The sequence below is a fragment of the Malus sylvestris genome, chromosome 15 (genome assembly GCF_916048215.2).
Source record: "Malus sylvestris chromosome 15, drMalSylv7.2, whole genome shotgun sequence".
In the NCBI taxonomy this organism is placed as follows: domain Eukaryota; kingdom Viridiplantae; phylum Streptophyta; class Magnoliopsida; order Rosales; family Rosaceae; genus Malus; species Malus sylvestris.
The window spans coordinates 1,234,792-1,257,423 of NC_062274.1; the positions used below are offsets into that span (position 1 = coordinate 1,234,792).

At 41.6% G+C, this 22,632-nt stretch overlaps 3 protein-coding genes, 2 long non-coding RNA genes and 1 other non-coding gene across 7 annotated transcripts; 2 read left to right on the forward strand and 4 right to left on the reverse strand.

Annotated features, from left to right (window-relative positions):
* Nucleotides 1-1,114: 1,114 nt before the first annotated feature.
* On the reverse strand, nt 1,115-10,857 carry LOC126602534 (probable GTP-binding protein OBGC2). The gene is made up of 10 exons (XM_050269436.1): nt 10,667-10,857; nt 10,067-10,551; nt 9,836-9,927; nt 9,615-9,698; nt 3,582-3,659; nt 2,438-2,638; nt 2,255-2,362; nt 2,055-2,129; nt 1,681-1,901; nt 1,115-1,356 (listed from the first exon to the last, which is right to left on the reverse strand). Exons 1-10 carry the CDS (start codon nt 10,750-10,752, stop codon nt 1,278-1,280), a joined length of 1,509 nt encoding a protein of 502 aa, XP_050125393.1. The 5' UTR covers nt 10,753-10,857; the 3' UTR covers nt 1,115-1,277.
* Nucleotides 3,777-3,848, forward strand: TRNAH-GUG (transfer RNA histidin (anticodon GUG)). The gene has a single exon. It is a non-coding gene; the product is annotated as a tRNA-His (tRNA).
* LOC126602552 (uncharacterized) lies at nt 3,862-9,113 on the forward strand. The gene is made up of 2 exons (XR_007616150.1): nt 3,862-6,103; nt 7,018-9,113. It is a non-coding gene; the product is annotated as an uncharacterized LOC126602552 (long non-coding RNA).
* Nucleotides 10,858-11,432: 575 nt separating the features above from the next.
* Nucleotides 11,433-14,155, reverse strand: LOC126602546 (uncharacterized). Of its 2 annotated transcripts, none has more exons than XM_050269447.1 (7): nt 13,918-14,155; nt 13,504-13,648; nt 12,817-12,964; nt 12,669-12,744; nt 12,455-12,566; nt 12,203-12,294; nt 11,433-11,885 (listed from the first exon to the last, which is right to left on the reverse strand). In XM_050269447.1, exons 1-7 carry the CDS (start codon nt 13,948-13,950, stop codon nt 11,841-11,843), a joined length of 651 nt encoding a protein of 216 aa, XP_050125404.1. In that variant the 5' UTR covers nt 13,951-14,155; the 3' UTR covers nt 11,433-11,840. The 2 variants fall into 2 exon arrangements, with proteins under 2 accessions (XP_050125404.1, XP_050125405.1); XM_050269448.1 differs by having other exon boundaries at nt 13,504-13,645; nt 13,918-14,152.
* A 2,204-nt stretch (nt 14,156-16,359) lies between these two features.
* Nucleotides 16,360-20,678, reverse strand: LOC126602553 (uncharacterized). Its single transcript, XR_007616151.1, has 2 exons — nt 20,606-20,678; nt 16,360-16,791 (listed from the first exon to the last, which is right to left on the reverse strand). It is a non-coding gene; the product is annotated as an uncharacterized LOC126602553 (long non-coding RNA).
* Nucleotides 20,679-21,497: 819 nt separating this feature from the next.
* LOC126602545 (uncharacterized) lies at nt 21,498-22,608 on the reverse strand. Its single transcript, XM_050269446.1, has one exon. It carries the CDS (start codon nt 22,439-22,441, stop codon nt 21,596-21,598), a length of 846 nt encoding a protein of 281 aa, XP_050125403.1. The 5' UTR covers nt 22,442-22,608; the 3' UTR covers nt 21,498-21,595.
* Between the last annotated feature and the right edge of the window lie 24 nt (nt 22,609-22,632).

Sequence of the window (22,632 nt, forward strand, 5' to 3'; positions counted from 1 at the left end):
CAGGGGTTGCGGTGAATACACGAAATAATTTGTAAAGCAAAAACTTAATACTTTATGGCTCAATCCTCATAAAAAAATAAAATAAAATAAAATAAAAAAACAACTTAGTACTCCATTCGATCGACCAAATCATAGTTTAAGCTAGAATTTTTTTTTCGCATGATCACAATTAAAAGAAATTTCATCACTTTTTCAAAGGCTTAACCTACTAAAATAAGTAACTGGCCTCCATAAAAACTTGAATTACATCCAAAAACTTAAAATAACTTTCGTCAGTATTATTATAGTCTCATGACTACATTATTATTGCAAACTTGCAGTTTTACGACTACACAGACTCTTTATTGTACTTATCTAAACATTTTTAAAAACATAAAAGTTGAAGGAATTTAAAGAAAATACGAAAAATTAATAAAAGAATGAATCTCATAATATCACATGACTTTAAACAAACGTACATCTAGTTACACTAGCTTTCTAAATATTGTCATAACCCATATGTCATGGCTCATATTACAAAAAGAAACAACACTAAGCATCAGTTTTTTAACAACTCTTAAAACTCACATGTCATGACTCGTATATAGATACAGACAAAATGATATCAATTCGTCACTCTCTGATATCTCAATCATGACTCTTCATTTGTCGTATTGAAAGGAACTGAACCCAAATATAGTTTTTTCTAATCTAACTTCCGTCCTCACGCACTACTTGAAACAAATAGAAGAACATTATCTCGTTTAGGGATTTGGGCATAAACGCAAAGCCAAAAAAAAAAAAATTTGATGTGTATTACACGAACTAATCAATGCATCTTCGGTATAGATCCCCTTGAAACTCATGGTCTCATTCTCACCGCTCGATTACAATGCTTTGTTTCAACCTCGACACTTGCACAGACTGGCTCTTTACCGCCTTAGGCATTTTGTTTAGGCTGCTGCTGTTGTTAATACACGGAACTAAGCATGAGTAGCTCTGACTAACTATAATAAGCTTTGTAGATTTATACCAAATGATCTGTCACAGCAAAAATATTAATACCTCTCAATCCTTCGAATGATCTGAAGAACTTAATTAGTTCGTAAATTTAAGTAGATAGACAAAGGAGAAAGGGAATGAAAAGAGATTGCATTCATGCCTTCCTTGTAGTGTGTTACATAAATTAACTTATACATCTTCCGCATATATATACAAGTTACAGCACCCAAAAACGATCCAGAGTCTCTTCTTATCCAGTGTCTCTCATTAACAAGAGACTCTCTCACACTCAATTCCTATGCTTCGTTTATGCCTCGGCACTTTCGCAGACCTGCCCTTATCGCCTTCAACATTTCATTTACTCTGATGCCTTTCCTGCAAAAACCAATGGCAAGATAGTGAAACTTTTGTTTACGCTGCCGCTGTTACTGCATAAACTGAGCAGGGACTGTTGTTACTACATGGAACTAGGCAGGGGTAGCTCCAATTAACTATAACAAGCTTTATAGATTTATGCGAAATAATCTGTCAAGCAATAACTTGATACTTCATGGCTCAACCCTCCCAACAAAAAAGAAAGAACTCTACCAGATCGACAAAACCAGTGGAGAAAAAGTTAACACTAGAGAAACAGCAATGAAGTTTATGCATAGAATTCAAGATATTAGAAAGAATGAAAAGTAATAGTGATAAACTTACAATACACTGACTCCTACAATAGCAAGGGGTCGTGGATAGTCCTCTATATCTTTATCCTTTCTGTCTTTGGTCGGAGCTTTTGATGAACTTACATCAGCATTCTCACCTTCAGGGACCGGCTGTTTAACTGCACCTGCAGTGCTCATTTCTGGCTCAGAGGATGCTGTATCACAACCAAGCCTCATTATTTCTTCCGTCAAAGATGGAAGCCTGTCCTTTGCCTGAAATGAATATACATCTTAACATTAATAAAAAATGCAATTTAGGAGGATATGACAGTATCTCACAGAACCAAGGTATTAGTGGCAAACAAAGGATAGTGATCAGAATCGGGAAGCATTTTCACGCCAGCAAAAATAAAAAGAGACACAAACCTGGGGAAGGTCAATTTTATTCAACACCACTATATATGGTCGTTCAAGGTAATCAGGATTATACATTCGCAATTCCTGAAAATTATAAAACTGGTAGTTAGCATCAGGTCAAACAACATTCAGCTAGAACGACGGTGAGGTATCTGTTATGCACACTAACTTGTGAATCAAATACAGCACATGGATAAGGGGGCACATACTTCCTTGACAGTTCTGTAGTCATTCACAGGATCCTCAGCTGCTGCATCAACAACATGGACCAATAGCCGAGTCCGCCTCAGATGCCTCAAGAAATTGCGACCAAGACCCTAAGGGAGGACAGAGTTTGAATTATGAGAGTTGGAGCTTTAGAATAAGTGAAGAAACATGATATCAAGCATTACCTTCCCAAGATGAGCACCTTCAATAAGACCAGGCAAATCTGCCAAAGTTGCTTCAGAAGAATACATCCCTGGCCCTAAACTTGGGTCGCCATTAAGGCGTCCAAGGTTTGGCATTAAGGTTGTGAAAGGATAATCAGCAATATCAGGTCTTGCAAGTGTAGTGGCGGCCAAAAGGGTTGATTTTCCAGCATTTGGAAGGCCCTGCACCAAAAGCAGGAAACATTAGGAGTCTAAAGACCATACTAGCACCTTATATAAGTAGTCTTACCCCATTTCTTTCTCGTTGAACCATGTAACACCAAAATATAATCAAGAAAAAATTAAAACCTAAGAAGGGATATTTGTTACATTTAGCCAATAACAACATCTAGTGAAGGAGTCAGCAAGGTTTTCTCTTTGATTCTATTCAAAATTAATTTAATCAAAATATTTATTACTCGTTTTCTTGTGCATATAACCAAAAAGTTTTGAGATGTAACTTGCAAAAGTCTCTATTTAGATTTCCCTTCTCTCCAAAATTTGCTAACTAGCGTAAGGAACTGCTGAAGAATCATTACCATAATACCAATAGTTAGGCATCAGCTCAACTGTGTCAAATTTTTTACAATACAGCAAATCAAAACTGGAAACCAAATCCAATAAAGTACAATCTGGTCTGACAGATTTTGTGCTTAACATGGTGAGGTGGTGTTTCATTTTCGGAAGGCTAGGTACCAAGAATATCAGGTACCACCAGTTCCATTAACACCATGGTGATATGATAATTGAAATTCTAAGAGCAGAAGTTCAACCAGAAAAGCAACCCAATAGAGAAAGATACTTAAAAAAATATAGAGCATGGGAAATCAATACTTACAACCAACCCATCAGCTCAACTGTGTCAAATTTTTTACAATACAGCAAATCAAAACTGGAAACGAAATCCGATAATGTACAATCTGGTCTGACAGATTTTGTGCTCAACATGGTGAGATAGTATTTCTTTTTTGGCAATCAAGGTAACAAGAATATCAGGTACCACCAGTTCCATTAACACCACGGCGATATGATAATTGAATATGATAAATGAACTCCTATGAGCAGAACTTCGACCAGAAAAGAGAGATACTTTAAAAAATATAGAGCATGGGAAAGCAATACTTACAACCAAACCAACGTCAGCAACAACTCGTAAGATCAACTCCAAACTAACCTCCTCTCCTGGTTGACCAACAGCTAAAATCTGAAACAATTCAAAAATTAGTTACAAGCTGTTTTAAACGAAACACATATGACTCGATTATTTTCGTTATTGGAAATTTTGTATTTTTCTACTCCATAGAAAGGTATACACTACCCAGTGGCTGTAGTTTAGTGGTAAGAATTCCACGTTGTGGCCGTGGAGACCTGGGCTCGAATCCCAGCAGCCACACTTTATATTCAGTGCAAATGGAGGCCAAAACGAGTTAGGGGTGAGGATCGGAGATCAAGAAATACCAAAGAGCTACCGTTTTCGTTACCTAGGATCTATCTTGCAAAAGAACGGAGAATTAGATGGAGATCTCAACCATAGAATACAAGCTGGATGGATGAAGTGGAAGAGTGCATCCGGCGTGTTGTGTGACCGTCGTATGCCACTGAAGCTCAAGGGAAAATTTTATAGGACGGCAATAAGGCCGGCAATGCTGTATGGCACAGAATGTTGGGCGGTGAAACATCAACACGTACACAAAATGGGTGTAGCGGAGATGAGGATGCTTCGTTGGATGTGTGGGCACACGAGAAAGGATAAGATTAGGAATGAGGATATCCGGGGTAAAGTAGGAGTAGCCGAAATTGAAGGAAAGATGAGAGAAAATCGGTTACGGTGGTTTGGACATGTGCAAAGAAGGCCTACTGACGCTCCGATTAGAAGATGCGACTATGGGACAGAGGTTCAGGGCCGAAGGGGTAGAGGAAGACCTAGGAAAACTTTGGAAGAGACTCTAAGAAAAGACTTAGAGTACTTGGATCTAACGAAGGACATGACACAGGATCGAGCACAATGGCGTTCTAAGATTCATATAGCCGATCCCACTCAGTGACTTGGATTTTCCAAGTCTCCAACCAAGAAGTTTTCCTCACTCGGGAAATTAAGGGAACACTACCCCAACCTACATGCTCCACTCAGAAAGCTTCAACATACAAGCTTCAACAAAAGAAAATTCAAAGAACTTAGCGAAGAAGGCTTTGGTGTATTTAACACAATACGTTGAAATGAAGGAAAGCTTATTTATTGATATCCCCGATAAGCTACAAATATGTACATATACATGAGTCAAAATAAACACACAAGAGGGAGCCTTCACAAAGGTTGCTTAGGAGAAGTCTCAGCAGTCGGTAGAGCCCCAGAAAGAGAAGGCACCGGAGGGGGATCATTTGGAGCCTCAGTACTGGACAGAACCCTAGAAGGAGGAGGCATCAGAGGTTGATCATTTGGAACTTCATTACGCGGTACAGCCCCAGAAGACGAAGGCAATAAATGCCTTTGGAACAAACCCACAAATCTCTGATGATCAAGTAAAACCTGACCATCAGTTTCCTTCATCTGGTCAAGCTTCCTCTTCATGTTTGTAGCATAGTCATGTGCGAGCCGGTGCAACTGTTTATTCTCATGCTTGAGCCCTCTAATCTCCTGTTTGAGACTCATCACTTCAGCCGCCAATGATTCAACTTGGCGGGTTCGAGCAAATAGGCGTTGTGCCATATTAGACACAGAACCTGCACACTGAACACTGAGAGCCAGCGAATCCTTAACAGCTAACTCATCAGACCGTTTGGAAAGTAGTCTGTTATCTTTGGGAGTGAGAAGGTTCCTGGCCACCACCGCAGCGGTCATATCATTCTTCATCACGGAATCCCCAACGGTAAGAGGACCAGTTGGGGAGACGAAGGATGGGCGCCATATGTTGTCTGGAGAAGGCGGGGCTGCCTCTTCAACAAGGTTCAAGTCAAAACGACGGTCGGAGGGGCCAGACATTTTCAAAGGTGTTGAAGAGAGAAGAGGTCGGACAAATCAAGATCTTAGAAGTGCAAGAATGAAGCTTCTACTGGTGGAGATTCAAGTGTGTTTTGGAACTTAATGTCAGCCCCTATAAAAATCTGCACTCGACGGAGCTTCAGAAATCAAAGAGGCGCCTGCTCAGAAATCGAAGAGGCGTTTGCTTTCTCAAAAGTTGGGCTGCTTAGAGATCACGAGGGTTGATCTCAGAAATCGAAGAGCCGTTTGCTTTCTCAAAAGTTGGGCTGCTCAAAGACCACGAAGGCCGATCTCAGAAATCGAAGAGGCGCTCGCTTTCTCAAAAGCTAGGCTCCCTAGAGACCACGAGGGCCGATCTCAGAAATCGAAGAGGCACCTACTTTTCCAGCCTTGTCAGCACCTGTCACACGCACACTCAGCTTTGCGGAAATTATGGGCATTCTGTCAAAGACTTCTGGGGAAGTAGAAAACACATGAATCTTACTGTTCAATCACCCACTTCCCACACGCAACAATAGCTCATGGGTACCACAGATAACTTTGCCAAAGTTCTCTGCCAAAGTTGAGCACGTGAAGCTTGCAGCTCCCACTACATCGCTCTGACCAAGAAGGGTAAAAGAATAGCAAAGAAACAGCACTAACAAAGTTTAGACCCATAAATTTTGAAGGTCTAGCTACCATATTATTACCCACAAGGGTAAAGGAACAGTACCACTGCTGGATAATTGGAAAGTCCATGTATGTCAACCTCTGTGCTTCGTGGCAAGGTAGACAAGCAAACATGCCCAACCTTTACTCACATTCGAGAAAACACTCCCAATAAGATTGCTTGCTCCAAAATCGAAGAGGCACCGTCCTCCGAATCTAAAGAGCCAGACTCCCAACATGACTACTTTCTTAAAAATCGAAGAGAGGGTAAAGGAACAGTACCATTGCTGGATAATTGGAAAGTCCCTGTGTGTCAACCTCTGTGCTTCGTGGCAAGGTAGACTAGCAAACATGCCCAACCTTTACTCACATTCGAGAAAACACTCCCAACAAGATTGCTTGCTCCAAAATCGAAGAGGCACCGCCCTCCGAATCTCGAGAGCCACTCTCCCAACATGATTACTTTCTCAAAAATCGAAGAGACACTGCTCCCCGAATCTCGAGAGCCAGACCCCCAGCATGATTGCTTTCTCAAAAATCGGTGAGGCACCGTTCTCCGAATCAATCGAAGAGGCGCTCGCTTTCTCAAAAGCTGGGCTGCTCAGAGACCACGAGGGCCGATCTCAGAAATCAAAGAGGCACCTACTTTTCTAGCCTTGTCAGCACCTGTCACACGCACACTCAGCTTTGCAGAAATTATGGGCATTCTGTCGAAGACTTCTGGTGAAGTAGAAAGCACATGAATCTTACTGTTCAATCACCCACTTCCCACACGCAACAATAACTCATGGGTACCACAGATCACTTTGCCAAAGTTCTCTGCCAAAGTTGAGCACGTGAAGCTTGCAGCTCCCACTACATCGCTCTGACCAAGAAAGGTAAAAGAATAGCAAAGAAACAGCACTAACAAAGTTTAGACACATAAATTTTGAAGGTCTAGCTACCATATTATTACCCACAAGGGTAAAGGAACAGTACCACTGCTGGATAATTGGAAAGTCCCTGTGTGTCAACCTCTGTGCTTCGTGGCAAGGTAGACTAGCAAACATGCCCAACCTTTACTCACATTCGAGAAAACAGTCCCAACAAGATTGCTTGCTCCAAAATCGAAGAGGCACCGTCCTCCGAATCTCGAGAGCCAGACTCCCAACATGACTACTTTCTCAAAATCGAAGAGAGGGTAAAGGAACAGTACCATTGCTGGATAATTGGAAAGTCCCTATGTGTCAACCTTTGTGCTTCGTGGCAAGGTAGACTAGCAAACATGTCCAACCTTTACTCACATTCGAGACAACACTCCCAACAAGATTGCTTGCTCCAAAATCGAAGAGGCACCGCCCTCCGAATCTCGAGAGCCAGACTCCCAACATGATTACTTCCTCAAAAATCGAAGAGACACTGCTCTCCGAATCTCGAGAGTCAGACCCCCAACATGATTGCTTTCTCAAAAATCGAAGAGGCATCGTTCTCCGAATCTCGAGAGCCAGATACCACAGACCACTTTTTCAAAGTGCTCTGACAGAGTTAAAACATGTGAAACTGGCAGCTCCCACTACCGTGCTATGACCAAGCAGGGTAAAGGAATAGCATTACTACTTGTTGTTAGGGAGACTCCTATATATGTCGACCTCCATCCCCAACGGACAGGCAGACCTGCAAAAATGCTCAACCCTTCATCATATCTGAGAGGGCACTCCCAACAAAGCCTTTCGAAATATTCAGCTTTCTTTCCCCCTGATAATACCTCTGCAAACAAGCTATACTAGAGCAAGAATATCTCATATCATCAGGGTTAAAAGCAAGAGTATCCCATATCATGCTTTTTCCCTGTTTTTTCTTTTGGCCTTGTTTTTACCTGCAAGACAAGGAGAAAGAGAGCAATCAGTCAGCACTTGGAATCAAGCTTCCAGCCAGGAACTGACTGCCTGGAACCCCTTACCTGATTACTTACCTGGCATTGCTCTCGAGTACTCATCTTCAACATCTTATGTTTCCAGGGAAGATTCCGCATCTGCTTGAGGAACAGATAGGGCAAGTGCGAAGGATACAAGGAAGCATGTGGAGACAAGCGTAACAGCACACGTGCCGATACATCCATTACTCTGTCAAAAGCAAAAGTATCTCATATCAGCAGGGTGGAACGTACTCTAGATTTGATGGACTTGTTTTGACCCTCAAATTCTTCAGTCGGCCTTATACTCTGGAGGAAACCAGAAAACTCTCCAGCTCAGTTCAAGAATAAGCCTGTGGAAAGTTACTTCTTCAAAAGCAAAAGTATCTCATATCATCTCTTCTCATTTTTCTTCTCTTTATCCTTCATGCTGCTGCAAGATGGGGAGAAGGTGAACAATCAGTCGGAGCTCTGATTGCTTACCTTGTCTGTCACCTCTTTCAGCAGACCCCCTAGCTCGGCGACTTGGGGGACTCCTACTACATGGTTTGTATCGCGCTTGACCAAGCCTGAAACTACAAGTAAGCTTCAAGTGAAATTGATACATTACCTTGTGCATCTCCACCAGTTAAAGATACCACCCCTGGATGGAGGAAGAGTACTTCCAGAGAAGATGCCACATCTACCTATGAGACAGATAAGGCAAGTCAAGACGACACCACACTCCGATACTTAGAAGTTTCGTGATTACGAGATCATTCTCCCACAATATTTCCTAATGTCATTTGTACTAAATCATTCACTCGTACTCACTAAAGGAGAGCTTGAACCTATGTACTTGTGTAAACCCTTCACAATTAATGAGAACTCTTCTATTCCGTGGACGTAGCCAATCTGGGTGAACCACGTACATCTTGTGTTTGCTTTCCTATCTCTATCCATTTATATACTTATCCACACTAATGACCGGAGCAATCTAGCGAAGATCACAAAAAGCGACCGTTTTCGTTACCTATGATCTATCTTGCAAGAGAACGGAGAATTAGATGGAGATCTCAACCATAGAATACGAGCTGGATGGAAAGAGTGCATCCGGCGTGTTGTGTGACCGTCGTAGGCCACTGAAGCTCAAGGGAAAATTTTATAGGACGGCAATAAGGCCAGCGATGTTGTATGGCAGAGAATGTTGGGTGGTGAAGCATCAACACGTACACAAAATGGGTGTAGCGGAGATGAGGATGCTTCGTGGGATGTGTGGGCACACGAGAAAGGATAAGATTGGGAATGAGGATATCCGAGGTACAGTAGGAGTAGCCGAAATTGTAGGAAAGATGAGAGAAAATCGGCTCTGGTGATTTGGACATGTGCAAAGAAGGCCGACTGACGCTCCGGTTCGAAGATGTGACTACGGGACAGAGGTTCAGGGCCGAAGGGGTAGAGGAAAACCTAGGAAAACTTTGGAAGAGACTCTAAGAAAAGACTTAGAGTACTTGGATCTAACGGAGGACATGACACAAAACCGAGCGCAATGGCGTTCTAGGATTCATATAGCCGACCCCACTTAGTGGGAAAAGGCTTTGTTGTTATTGTTGTTGTTGTTGTATAGAAAGGTATACACTACAGTATTAGCACAATTTTACCTTATCACTATCATCTCTCATCACATTTGTGGTCAAAGCCATAACCTTTTTCTTGCTACGCTCCGGTGTTTCTACCAAGCTAATCTGCCACAAAAGCGGAAAAAATTAAAATGTGAACTGCAGACTAGCATTGACATAATCTGCTGCATAACAGCCTTGACAAGTTAGATGATACGAAATTTGGGGCTATCACTCAATCCGTAAGAAGCAGGTTGTCTCACCCCTCCTTGTCCACCCCTCGCCACAAGAATTTCGTCCCCTGGCCGTGCTAGATCAGCCAACAAGGTTCCTCGCTTACGCTTCACTACCGTACCTATAGCACAAATACATAAATTATAATAAGCATCCTACCACATTATAATCAGCGGTTACGCCACTGAGGGAAAAACTCCCAATTCATCACATCCACTGCAACAAATCATAACAAAAGAACACCAAAACAATCTACAAACCTGGCGGCACAGGAATACGCAGGGCCGGAGCAGAAAGTCCATCGTGCAACTGGGATGTCAAGACCCCCATTGCAGCCACATTTCCACCGCGTTTTGCATTGAACCGGTTTTTCGTGTGAAATTCCAACAACGAATCTTTACCCTCATCAGCATAAATCACAACATCACCTCCATGGCCACCCACAGGAAGAACAAGGGCCCCACCAAAATCCCTTTTCAGCAAGCTCTTCCTCCTCAGCTTCTCCTTCTCATGCTTCCCCTGCGGCGGCTTGCTGGGAGGTCTCTGGTTCGGCATGGCGAGGACCGCGCCGTGGCCTCCGTCGCCGGAACGAACGGTGATGATCACCTGATCAAAGTACTTGTGAGGTTCCTTGATTAAAGTATTGGGTTTTTGAGCAGAAGATAACTCCTTGACTCTGGTGCTAATTCGGCAGCTTACTGAGAAGAATCTGACATTTTTGGACTTGTTCGAGTCCTGCTCACACCTACATGTAAAACGCCATCAAAATTACTGTCTGCTTTGTTGCTGCATTTAAGCGTTTAGTATTGGGGGAGAAGATTTTACAGATTTGTCGGGAAACCCTAAAGTTCAGAGGTTACCTTTGGGGGAAAACGGTGCCGTAGAAGGAGGATTTGTGGCGGAAGAGGTAAGAAGTTGACGGTGGCGGGGAGATGAGAGACGCCATATCCGAATGGAGAAGCAGCTCGAGTGAGGGAGGGAGGGAGGGAGAGAGGGACACAAACGGTCCAACGGACGAAGACGAGGGCTGGCGGGACTGATAGTTTCTAACCCCAGGCCATTACTGCTTTACGGTATTTCAAAGCCCAAACAAACGGCGCGACTAATCTTTTGCAACTTTTTAACTGTTAAGCCCAAGTAGATGCATCCCACTTTCAGTTGGTTATGAGTTCTCCAATTTTCGACGTGTTTGTTACTCTATACTACGATTTAGTTATAAATAAGAAGAGATCTGAGGTTAAAATCTTTTGACGTTTTCTACACATTAAATTTTCTTTTACCATTGCGATCTGGAGACATTTACTTCACTTATAATTATAAGGTCTTAAATTTGAATTCCTAAAATAACGAGTTCGATAATAATGATTGATGAAATATATCACTGTATAAAACTAAAAAACACGTGTCAATTTACTCTCAATCGTCCAAATTGTGGACCTAAATGTTATTTGTGTCCGTTTATGGGGCATCACTAATGGAAAAATGTGACAAATTTGAGGAGTAATGTCATTCATATTATTTTTTTGTACCACATTTTCTTACCACCTAAGGTGGTATATAAATGTGATATAAAAACATGGTATGAATAACATTACTCGTCAAATTTGACAACGAAAGCAATCGAAATAAGAACATTAATTCATGTGGATTTACGGTTAAACCTCGACTCAATTTGAATCCCATAATCAAACTACTTCACTCGAGGAAGAGCTAACTGGACTTTACAAGTGTTCTACTCAAAATCTGACATCGAAACTTAAAGATAGATTACACAAGTTTGCAAGTCTTAAAATAAGCACCATAACATATGCAAGCCTTGCATTAATGCCTAAACGAAAACCAATTTGCACATACCCCATCCGAGTTTTCGACGTTCATCCCCTTCGATTACTCCTTTCTATACATGAAATAATGTACGACACCAAATCCACATGTGCCGACGTGGTCGGAAGCAAACTAGCCAAACCGTAGTATATGAGAATTCAACAACCGCCAATCATCCCTATCCGGTGCTGCTCCAAAAGTTTCATCCACTTAGCTTCTAAGAAAATCATACAGAGAAAATGGTGGATTCCCATTCTGCAAAACCACGTAGTAATAGAGTGAATAACGCAATCTTGCAACGCACTACACATTTCACTTATCCTAGCAACTAATTAGTTGTTCATCCTTAGTATGTGCATATTGCTTTAACACGGATGTTAAGACCTCTGCAATCCCAACAGGAATATAGCACTTGGATATAGACCAAATACTCTAGTCAGTTTTTAAGATTGGGATAAGTATGAAATTCTGCAAAGCTAATGAAATTCCGATAGTGAAAATCAGGATTGAATTTACCCAAATTCAGCCTCGAGAACGGACACAAAAATAAAAATTAACTAACTGCATGTTACCTTGGCATTATCTTCACTCATGCATTGTCTAACTACAGTGGTCTGTTGTATTAGCCTTTCCATGGCAGAATAATTGGGCAGGTTTGAATGCTCTGAACCATGCAACACAATAAAACAAGACATTAATGACTGTTTCAAAGACATTTATAATCAAAGAAAATAAGCATATGAGATAGGCACGGTACGGTTATCTCTGCAAAGAATCGAAACAAATATGATACACAGAAGTAAGGAGAAATTTGGAAAACAAACCAAGAACTGCTCGATTCAAACTATCTGCAACTTGCTGCCGATAGTCAAAGCTAAGCAAATGAAACATAGGAGACTTCTCTGGTTCTTCATAAGCAAGCAGAGCCATGAAGTCCTGAAGCAATACCAAACTCTGAGTGTCGTACCAACATGAATAAACATACACAAAACATAAGCATATACTTATATAAGGAATATTTAAGAGTTTGAAGCATACTTCAAGCTTTGTAACATCTTTTTCCACCTTCCCAAAGGGGGTCAACTTGTTCTGGGCAAATTCCAAAGCTTCTGTGCTGCCAAAGAAATAAAGAATTAAAATAGCACGACGGGCACAACTAACTAGGTGTCATTGTAATTTTGCTCACCATTTTTTAGCGCAAACAAGTTCAACAAAGTGCAGGCTCAGAAGGTCAAAATGCAAGTCTTTGTTTTTCTCCAGTAAGTCAGGTGCCAACTCTTTCGTCAGTTCAATCGCCTTAAGAGCATCCCCTTCCACTCTACATTGAAAAATCCCTGAAGACAACAAAACATACATTTGGCATCGTCACTGATCAACCACTCCAATATTATCCCCAATAGCAATAAAACAGCTTTCAATATGAAGGGTCCCTTTGGAAAAAATCTTGGTTCTCCGGATTCCCGGGTGGTCTGGGTGTTTTAACCTTTAGATCTTTATTTTTGTATTTTCAAACAAAGATCTTACGATTAAAACACCTGGAGCACCGGATAAGCCAGAGTACCTTAGAAAGTCCCTCCATTTGGAGCTGCTTCTGTAAGAATCACTCCCGCTCATAGTACTTTTGCTGTACTTTTATGTATTATAAACACGTTCAAACTTCTATGCTTATTAGAGAAGCTTCTCTAGAAAACGCTTTTGTACCCCAAAATCACTTTTTAAGTTCTTCTAACAACAATAATCAAAAGCGCTTTTAGTTGGTAGTAAATGCTTTTGGAATCCTAAAAACCAATCCCCAACAGCCTGAACCATTCGATACAATGTGTTCAATTTCAATCATTATATGAAAGTAAACTTGACATCATTGCAAACCTACTATTTCTTTTCTCCATATCCTCAACGCAGTCGGCAGGCTGCTTCGTCCCCGTCGAAGCAACAAACGACTCCACAGTTTCTTTATAGCAGTTATGCACAAGGTATGACAGAACAATATTGTGGATATCATTGTCATTGATAGCCTGCTAATAAAACATCAAATTAAAATACCCCATAAAAAATCAAATAAATAATATAAAAAAAATATAGATAATTCGAGTCCAACATCAAATAAAATCCCCAATTAGGCAAATGCAGCAAGCCCTAATTACAAAATCAACGAGTCAATGACTAAAATCAATGAAATTGAGCACTAATTAGGTAATTATTGTACAATTCTAGGAATTTGAAGTGAAATAAGGTTGTGGAAGTTGCATTAATTGGAGAAAATAAGAACAGAGAACTGGAAACTTACAACTTGATTGAAGTGACGAGGATCGACGTCCATGATTCGCCGCGTTCTGAAATCCTACAGTGCGGAATGAGGCTGAGGAACGGAGGTGGGTGCGACACGACGAACGATTGTACGTATCAGCTGGCGAATCCGAGTCAGTTCGAATCACTGGAGATAGTGATCAGATCTCTATCTGTAGTATTCACCGTGCCTTTACTTGTCTTCTTTAAAATGTGGGGAAAACTTGTGTCGATCAGCCAATAATTGATGCCACGTCGTCGTTTAATTTCACTCACCAATAGAGAGAATGGTTCTAATTAAGTAATCGAAAAGAGTAATCTTTGAGAGATTAAGAGGGTGTAGTCAAACTAAGATTTTAAAGATTTTAAAGGATTTTAATTTTATAGAATTTAGGAGGATTTAAGACTCCTACAAAATTCATATGGATTTTAAAAAATTTGAATGGATTTAGTTTGTAGATTTTGGTGGATTGTGGTGGAATTTCATATAATTTTTTTTATTAGAAAAAAAAATATTTCCCCTTGCCCTACTGTACTCGATAGCCACTTTATTCCCTTCTTTTTCGGATTCTCTTTCACACAACCACAGCTCCATCTTTTTCTCAATTGATAGATCAACATAACTTTGATGAGTTTTGAGCACTACACCACCAACAACCATCACCACTAACTGCCCTTTTGCCATAAACGTATGTTGTGGTACTTTAGTAGTGCTTGTAGTACCACGGATATTAAAAAATCAGAATGGCGAGAAAGTAGTATTAACCAAAATCCTAAATCGATCATGTCCTTTGATGATCATACATGCCTAGTTAAGGTCTAAGGGTCATAATAAGAGATTCCACCAAAGTATATGGTGGTTACCTGTGTGTGGTTGGTAGAGATTTGAGGACTGCCCATATGGAAAAGGATTTGAAATCCTAGAGGGTGAGGTTAGATTCTTTTTTGTTTTGGTTATATATACTTGTTGCTCTCAAATCCCACAAAATCTACAACTTATTGAAATCATAATTGACTACACTAGGATTTTAAAGTCTTTTAAAATCCTCTCAAATCCGAGTTTGATTACACTCCCTAAGGTTGTAGATTAAATTTTGAAGACTAAAAAAATATGGAAGTTGATGATTGATTTATTACTTAAGCGTACCAATAAAAAAATATCAATACAATGAACTATAAAAAGTATAAACAATATTTTTATCATCAATAACAAGTGATTTATTTTGTTGGTAATAGTATTTTTTTTTTTATTGTGGGTTCAGAACTCTATAATTAAATGTAAAACTGAGTACTCTTAATAAATACAACCATATGCATTTGTCCATATTAAATGGTCTAACATGAGTCTACACAACAACCACAAAGTCTTGTACTACTAGGAATTCGACTATATGAATACTAAAACACTATTATGATCGATTTTACGCAATTTTCCGTTAACTCCAAGTAATCGAAAAATATCAATACTATAAACTATAAAGTATAAACAACATTTCCATCAACAATAACATGTGATTTGTTTTGTTGGTAATAGCCTTTTTTTTAATTATTATTGTGGGATCCGAACTCGATACCAAAGCAAAAAAATGAGTATTGTTGGTCGACTGGGATACGAGCATTTTGCATTTTCTCTTCGACAACCAAAAAAATTTTATTCCTCACTAAGTGGGTCGATTGTATGAATCTTAAAACGTCATTGTGCTCAATTTTGCGCAAAATATTATATTAACTTCAAGTACTCCATGTTTTTTCTTAAAAGTCACTTTTCAAGTTTTATGAGGTCTCCCTCTACTCATAGCCCTCTATCTCGTAATCATATTTTGTAATAAAAATATATGCAACTCTTTAGTTCATATATTCAAAACTTAGCCGATTTTCTCTCTTCTTTAACCGATTTTTTCTATCTGTAAATAAGAGTAGGGGTCATCCTTATCGTCGACAAAGTTTGTTGTACGCAAAAGGCGGGATAACAGTTGGTTTCATCGTTAATGCTTCGTATCCGACAAAGACAGGGCAAAACCCTCCTCTTCCCCCACCTTCTCCGACCCCGGGTCCGACCAAATGTGACCTCTTTACGCACAGCGCAGCAGGGCAAACGTGCTGTTGTGCCAAGAGGTTTCTCGGAATATGGTTTGCTTGGAGATGCTGTGAGTTGAACTCCGCTGTTTGTTGCAAGGACGACAGCCACTGCTGCCCCCATGATCATCCCATCTGTGATACAGAAAGGGCGCTCTGCCTCGAGGTTCGTATGAATCTTTCCCCGTCAAACATAGGAAAATGATTTCCTCACACTCATCACCATCATTGCTTAATTTTTCTGATTGTTAACGGAACTTCTAATACGATATTGTCAAATTGGGCACTCGTTCGAGATTGTCAAATTAGGCACTCGTTTGATAACCATTTCGTTTTAGGATTTCAAATTTGTCAGCTGAGAAATGAATTTGGAGATCAACACACATGGATCCCATATAAAGTTACGACGTATTTGCAAATTGAACTTACAAATTAAGAATATATCTGTTGACCCTAGAAATTACAAAGCCTACGTGGCGCGCAGGCCGAATATATTCTAAGCTAACTACGTCCTTCGGTGATTGCGGGGCGTGCCAACTCGTCGGCCGAGGCTCGGCCGAGGAGTAAATTTGATGATGCTGCGTTGGGTCGCGCTACTGACTTCTGCGTCTTGCGATTGCGGTCGAGAAAGGAACGCGTCTCGGCCTCTTGGGTTCTCGAGCCTGAAGACAAGGCTGCTATTTCTTACAAAGTTCACGAACCGAATTCGGCTTACAATGTGCCGAATGTAATAACTGTGACACCTCACCTCGCCGAGAAGGCTAATGAGATGACCTCGACCAACAAGGATTCGAAAACCCTTCTCGACCGAGACTTGGATAGGCAATCGACCGTTCTCGCCGCAGTGCTGTTGATGCCAACGGAAGATACTGCGAGACCGACCGACTCTACGGTGACAGAGCTATCTATGCCGACTTAAGATATCACCGGTTGCTTCCACAGTGCTGTTGATGCCAACGGAAGATGTGTCAGCGAAAAAGGAAAAGAAAAAGATCTCAAGTTGTGAGAGTTTGCGCAGGGCAATTTTGTATTGATTTTTGTGGGGGCTTTTTTCCGTTGCCACTGCATCTGTATTTATAGCACTGAAGTACTTGCTCTGCACGGCCAGATGATGTTGCAGAGTTTAATTGCAATTTTAATTCTTGAAGTTGATCCGTATCAGAACCCAGAAACCAGGGCTATCCTTCAAACTGAGCCGTGAGATTTGTTCCAAGATTTTTCAAACTTATCAGTCCATCTAGGCTTATCACATCACATTGTCAAAAACCTATCCGTAGCCATGCTTTATCCCATTAAGATTCCCAAGATAACCTACATGCTAGGCTTTGAATAATATTTATCTAAACAACCATCCATTATATATATATATATATATAATATTGTATGTGGTCTAGGCCATCAGATATCACGCCCTCCATCAATCCGCTTTATATATATATATATATATATATATATATATATATATATATATATATATATAATTGGTAGTCTTTCACAGGGCATGGACACTAACCCCATCATCAATTTTTATGATCTGATAACACCAACACCACTAGTCATCGATCTCTACTGTCGTGCATGCATAATAAAAAGATAATTCACCATTAAAAGATAATATCATGATTAAAATCACAATGTATCTTTCAATAATAATTATCTCAACTATCCTGTCATCCAACGGTTGAGAGCCATGTTCATCAACGGCTTTGATCGCACGAACCGATAGTGTAAAATCGGGCCTAAACATTGCCCCCCAGTTTCCTTGAGCTTCGGCCTGTAAGCCGAATGATTAAGGAAATTAACTGGTTCATAGCCAACAACATCTCGTCGCATCGCCGAAACAAATCTTGTTCCTCGGCATTAAAGTCACCTCTGCTCTGGCAATATTGTGATCTTCCTCTGCAGAGAGCAGAAAAAGAGAGAGCTACCGCAGCTCTCGACTGCCGAGGTTGAGAAAAAAATGTTCCTATAGCTCGGGCCAAGCTTGGCCTGTCATTCAACCATCCACTCCATATGTGTGTGTGTATATATATATATATATATATATGTCACCAAGGCCATAAACCGGTCGAAAAACTGAGGTCAAGCGGAAAGTGGGGCCGAGACCGAGAAGAACTGCGGTCGAGATCGATACAAAATGGTCGTGGGAATTCGACCTGACTATATATAAAGCCCATGTCTTGTATATACTTGAAATGCCCATACTACTGCCGAATATGAAATGGTGCCTCGGCCGGTTCCATTCCACCGACTTGAGATAGCATTTGGCCAAACACCAATAGACTAGCCGAGTCAGACTAGTTCCAAGCACAAATAAAAACACGCCACTTCGTTCAGTCGACCTACAACCATTGGACACCTTCGAACAAACTACCGAACTCTCCAGTTTGTTTGGTCGTCTTACAACTTTGAAAAACCCACCAAACTCGACGTACAGTGCGGCTGAGTGTAAAAACAAATTGATGCACCGAGCCACTAACTGGGTGTCTTAAGAAGATTTTCAACGCACAAATCGAATTCGCGAAAACTAGGGGATTTGGTTGCCCTCTCGGTGCGGTGCTGTGAATTCTCTGTATAGCAAGCACACATTTCTTCTCTTTACTGTGGACCATAATAGTTCCAGAAATTTCGACTATGATTACCTCTTCGAACCGTCGACTGTCACAATGAGACCTTCGTCTTCGCCGACCTCGGTTTACTATGTGGTTAAACTGATCGAGAAATGAAACAAAACTGCACAATCATACGGCCAAAGAAAAACAGCAAAACCATCACCGAATAGAAATCATTCGGCGGAAAACTGCTCTGGCCCTTTCTTCCAATAAATTCCGCAACTTCTGCTATTGGACTTGGTCTCATATTCTTGGGCAAATTCCAATGCCTAGAGTCCGAGACCAAAAAGGACTACATGCTTTCTCCCAATAGCGTGAGTGTTTTTGGCTTGGCTGAGGCAGACCACGAGCTCGCCACTAAATGGACCACCAAAAGTTGAACTGAATTTCCAAGCTTCTACTAATATATATATAAATATATATATATATATATATATATATTGACGCTGGTGAAAGCCCACCACAGCACAACCAAATACACCAGGAAGCTTTTTCCCACTTTAATATATTTGTAATCGACGGTGACGTTTATGTGCCGAATTGTAATTTTACTTCAACCACCAAGGAAAGATGATGCATGTATGCGCCGAATGCTTTTAAATTCAAACCTCCACCGAATGCCATGCCGCATGGGATGTTCCTCGGCCCCCTTTATTTTCTTAAGCATCGGCTAGGCAGCCGAATGGTTTAAGGAAATAATTTTTTTTTTTTTTTTTTTTTTTTTTAGCAAAAGAAAACAAAAGTGGCCGAACTATAAAGTGGAGGAGGCCAACGATGCTTTATTCCAAGCTGAGATTTTTGTATATCAACACAACCAATCAACTTTTGCATTGAGCCGAATAAAAAATGATCTCCAAATATATTTAACTTGGAAAAATATTTTTTATCGGCCGCCGAATGTGTTGAACAATTATTATGCCCCCCAGGCACAATAATTTCGCAAATTTCAGTTTTTAACTCGAACAACTTAGCCGAATGAGATATCTCTATATCGGCTTTATCGCCAATAACCATATCGACTGTCATGGTTTCGGCGTCTAAGACCATGTCTCCACTTACCATATCAATTGATGTGGTTTTATGGTCAGAAGTCATGTATTGGTCCTGTTCGTCATTGGAGCACTCCTTTGACGAATCATTTTTTGAGTCAATTTGTGGCTCAGAAACTTGAACATTTTCTTCTAGGCCTATCATACTTTCAGTCTCGACCGAAACAACAAGTGGCCTAGGTTTTTCTTCGGCCGTCCTAACAATTTTTTGAGGCCGAATTTTGATTGTGGCCGGAGCGAAAAATTGCCCCCCGGCCTTTGGACCTAACCATTTTTCAAATGGAATTGATCTGTAATCAGAAACGTTAGGAAAACGTTCTTCATCTAGCCAGGCATTAAATCGAGCCCTGTCTTCATTTACCCATTGCTCTTGCAAGGTAACAGGAGCTTTTATTCTCACCATGTAAGCGAATGACTTTTGCATCTCTCTATGGCCACGAAGAACTTTTTCCACTTCCAAAGATCTTTTTTGTTCCTCATTGTATTTTTTCAATTCCTCTAGGAGCTCGTGCAATCGGCTAAATGGAGCCAGATTGACATTTTGATCTATCATGTGAACTTCGTAGTTTTAGCACTGGGTCCCACTGGGCGTGCCAAAATGTTGACCCTAGAAATTACAAAGCCTACGTGGCGCGCAGGCCGAATATATTCTAAGCTAACTACGTCCTTCGGTGATTGCGGGGCGTGCCAACTCGTCGGCCGAGGCTCGGCCGAGGAGTAAATTTGATGATGCTGCGTTGGGTCGCGCTACTGACTTCTGCGTCTTGCGATTGCGGTCGAGAAAGGAACGCGTCTCGGCCTCTTGGGTTCTCGAGCCTGAAGACAAGGCTGCTATTTCTTACAAAGTTCACGAACCGAATTCGGCTTACAATGTGCCGAATGTAATAACTGTGACACCTCACCTCGCCGAGAAGGCTAATGAGATGACCTCGACCAACAAGGATTCGAAAACCCTTCTCGACCGAGACTTGGATAGGCAATCGACCGTTCTCGCCGCAGTGCTGTTGATGCCAACGGAAGATACTGCGAGACCGACCGACTCTACGGTGACAGAGCTATCTATGCCGACTTAAGATATCACCGGTTGCTTCCACAGTGCTGTTGATGCCAACGGAAGATGTGTCAGCGAAAAAGGAAAAGAAAAAGATCTCAAGTTGTGAGAGTTTGCGCAGGGCAATTTTGTATTGATTTTTGTGGGGGCTTTTTTCCGTTGCCACTGCATCTGTATTTATAGCACTGAAGTACTTGCTCTGCACGGCCAGATGATGTTGCAGAGTTTAATTGCAATTTTAATTCTTGAAGTTGATCCGTATCAGAACCCAGAAACCAGGGCTATCCTTCAAACTGAGCCGTGAGATTTGTTCCAAGATTTTTCAAACTTATCAGTCCATCTAGGCTTATCACATCACATTGTCAAAAACCTATCCGTAGCCATGCTTTATCCCATTAAGATTCCCAAGATAACCTACATGCTAGGCTTTGAATAATATTTATCTAAACAACCATCCATTATATATATATATATATATATATATATATATATAATTGGTAGTCTTTCACAGGGCATGGACACTAACCCCATCATCAATTTTTATGATCTGATAACACCAACACCACTAGTCATCGATCTCTACTGTCGTGCATGCATAATAAAAAGATAATTCACCATTAAAAGATAATATCATGATTAAAATCACAATGTATCTTTCAATAATAATTATCTCAACTATCCTGTCATCCAACGGTTGAGAGCCATGTTCATCAACGGCTTTGATCGCACGAACCGATAGTGTAAAATCGGGCCTAAACAATATCTAAAATATCTACAAAAAAAAGGAGCAAAATTGAAAATTTTCCAAGTTGATTGCTTTCATTTATAGAGATTGCAACAGTGGTATACTGGTGCAATTCCGATACCTCAATCCCAATTTCCGTTCAATTTTCACGCCGACGGGAAGACGTCTTTGACGGCGGAGGCCGCCGTCAAGTAATTGAGAGTGTTCCTCAGCGTCTCCTTCTCTCTCTTCAACCGCGCCGCCGTGTCCTCCAATTCCAGCAACGCCTGCTGCTCTCTCGGCGCCCCTTCAAACGTGCTCCCAACAAAAAACGAAAATAGCGTCGGAAATAGGTGCCGCCGCAGGTCCTGCACATCCTTATCGGGCTTCCCGCCCAACCGATTCGACAACCGAATCACATCCTTCATATGCGACTCGACCTCGTTCGCCAACGCTTCCAGGTCGTCCTCGCCGTCGCTCGACGGCCGGTCTTCAAGCCACTTGACCTCCGCCACCAGGTATGGTTTGGTGCGGACGAGGTCGGTGATCCGAAACCGCTCCTGGCCCTTGCAGATGAGGAAGAACCGGTCGTCGACAAGGCGCTCGTGCTTGACGACCTCGCCGACGCAGCCGACGTCGGCGGTACCGGAGACGGCGTCGCTGTATATTACCCCGAAGCGGAGATCCGTCTGGAGGAGGGAGTGCATCATCATACGGTAGCGGAACTCGAAGATCTGGAGGGGGAGGATGGCGCCCGGGAAGAGGACGAGGGGCAAGGGGAAAATGGGGAGCTCGACGACGTCGCCTGATTTGGGCTGATTGGTGGGGTGGCGCTCAGAGAATGAGGAGGCTGTGCATTTGAGGGATCCGGGCCGTTGGCGGCGGCGGTGGAGGCGGGGGGAGAGGATATTAGGGTTAGGGTTTAAGGGGGAGGGGAGGGGATTAGGGTTGAAGGTGGGTTTATGGGGGAGGGAGGAGGAGGAAGAGGAGGGGATGAGCTGAGGGAGAGCCATTGGAGCGGCGTTGGGATGAGGAGGAGAGGGAAAGCGAGTTAGAATACCATGTTTGTGGAGGGAAGAGAGTGAGAGTAAGAGTGACCAGTTCTTTCTGTTTTTCTGTTTCTCTCCCTCTAAATTTTCAGAAAATGTGGAAAAATCTGGTGGTTTTGAGGAGGCGAGGGAGATGTGGATAATATGGAGAGAGA

Bases quoted from the DNA above. Each gene is read 5' to 3' on its own strand.
- LOC126602534 (XM_050269436.1), bottom strand. From the start codon at position 10,752: ATGGCGTCTCTCATCTCCCCGCCACCGTCAACTTCTTACCTCTTCCGC. The intron at 2,639-3,581 runs GTAAGTATTGCT...CTTTTGGTGCAG, and splicing joins TTGCTGACGTTGGTTTGGTT to GGCCTTCCAAATGCTGGAAA. The intron at 1,357-1,680 runs GTAAGTTTATCA...TGGTTTTTGCAG, and splicing joins ATTGTAGGAGTCAGTGTATT to GAAAGGCATCAGAGTAAATG.
- LOC126602546 (XM_050269447.1), bottom strand. From the start codon at position 13,950: ATGGACGTCGATCCTCGTCACTTCAATCAAGTT. The intron at 12,965-13,503 runs GTAGGTTTGCAA...TGTTGTCTTCAG, and splicing joins GGATATGGAGAAAAGAAATA to GGATTTTTCAATGTAGAGTG. The intron at 12,295-12,454 runs GTTTGTTTTCCA...TGCATGGTTCAG, and splicing joins TTTGAATCGAGCAGTTCTTG to AGCATTCAAACCTGCCCAAT.
- LOC126602545 (XM_050269446.1), bottom strand. From the start codon at position 22,441: ATGGCTCTCCCTCAGCTCATCCCCTCCTCTTCCTCCTCCTCCCTCCCC.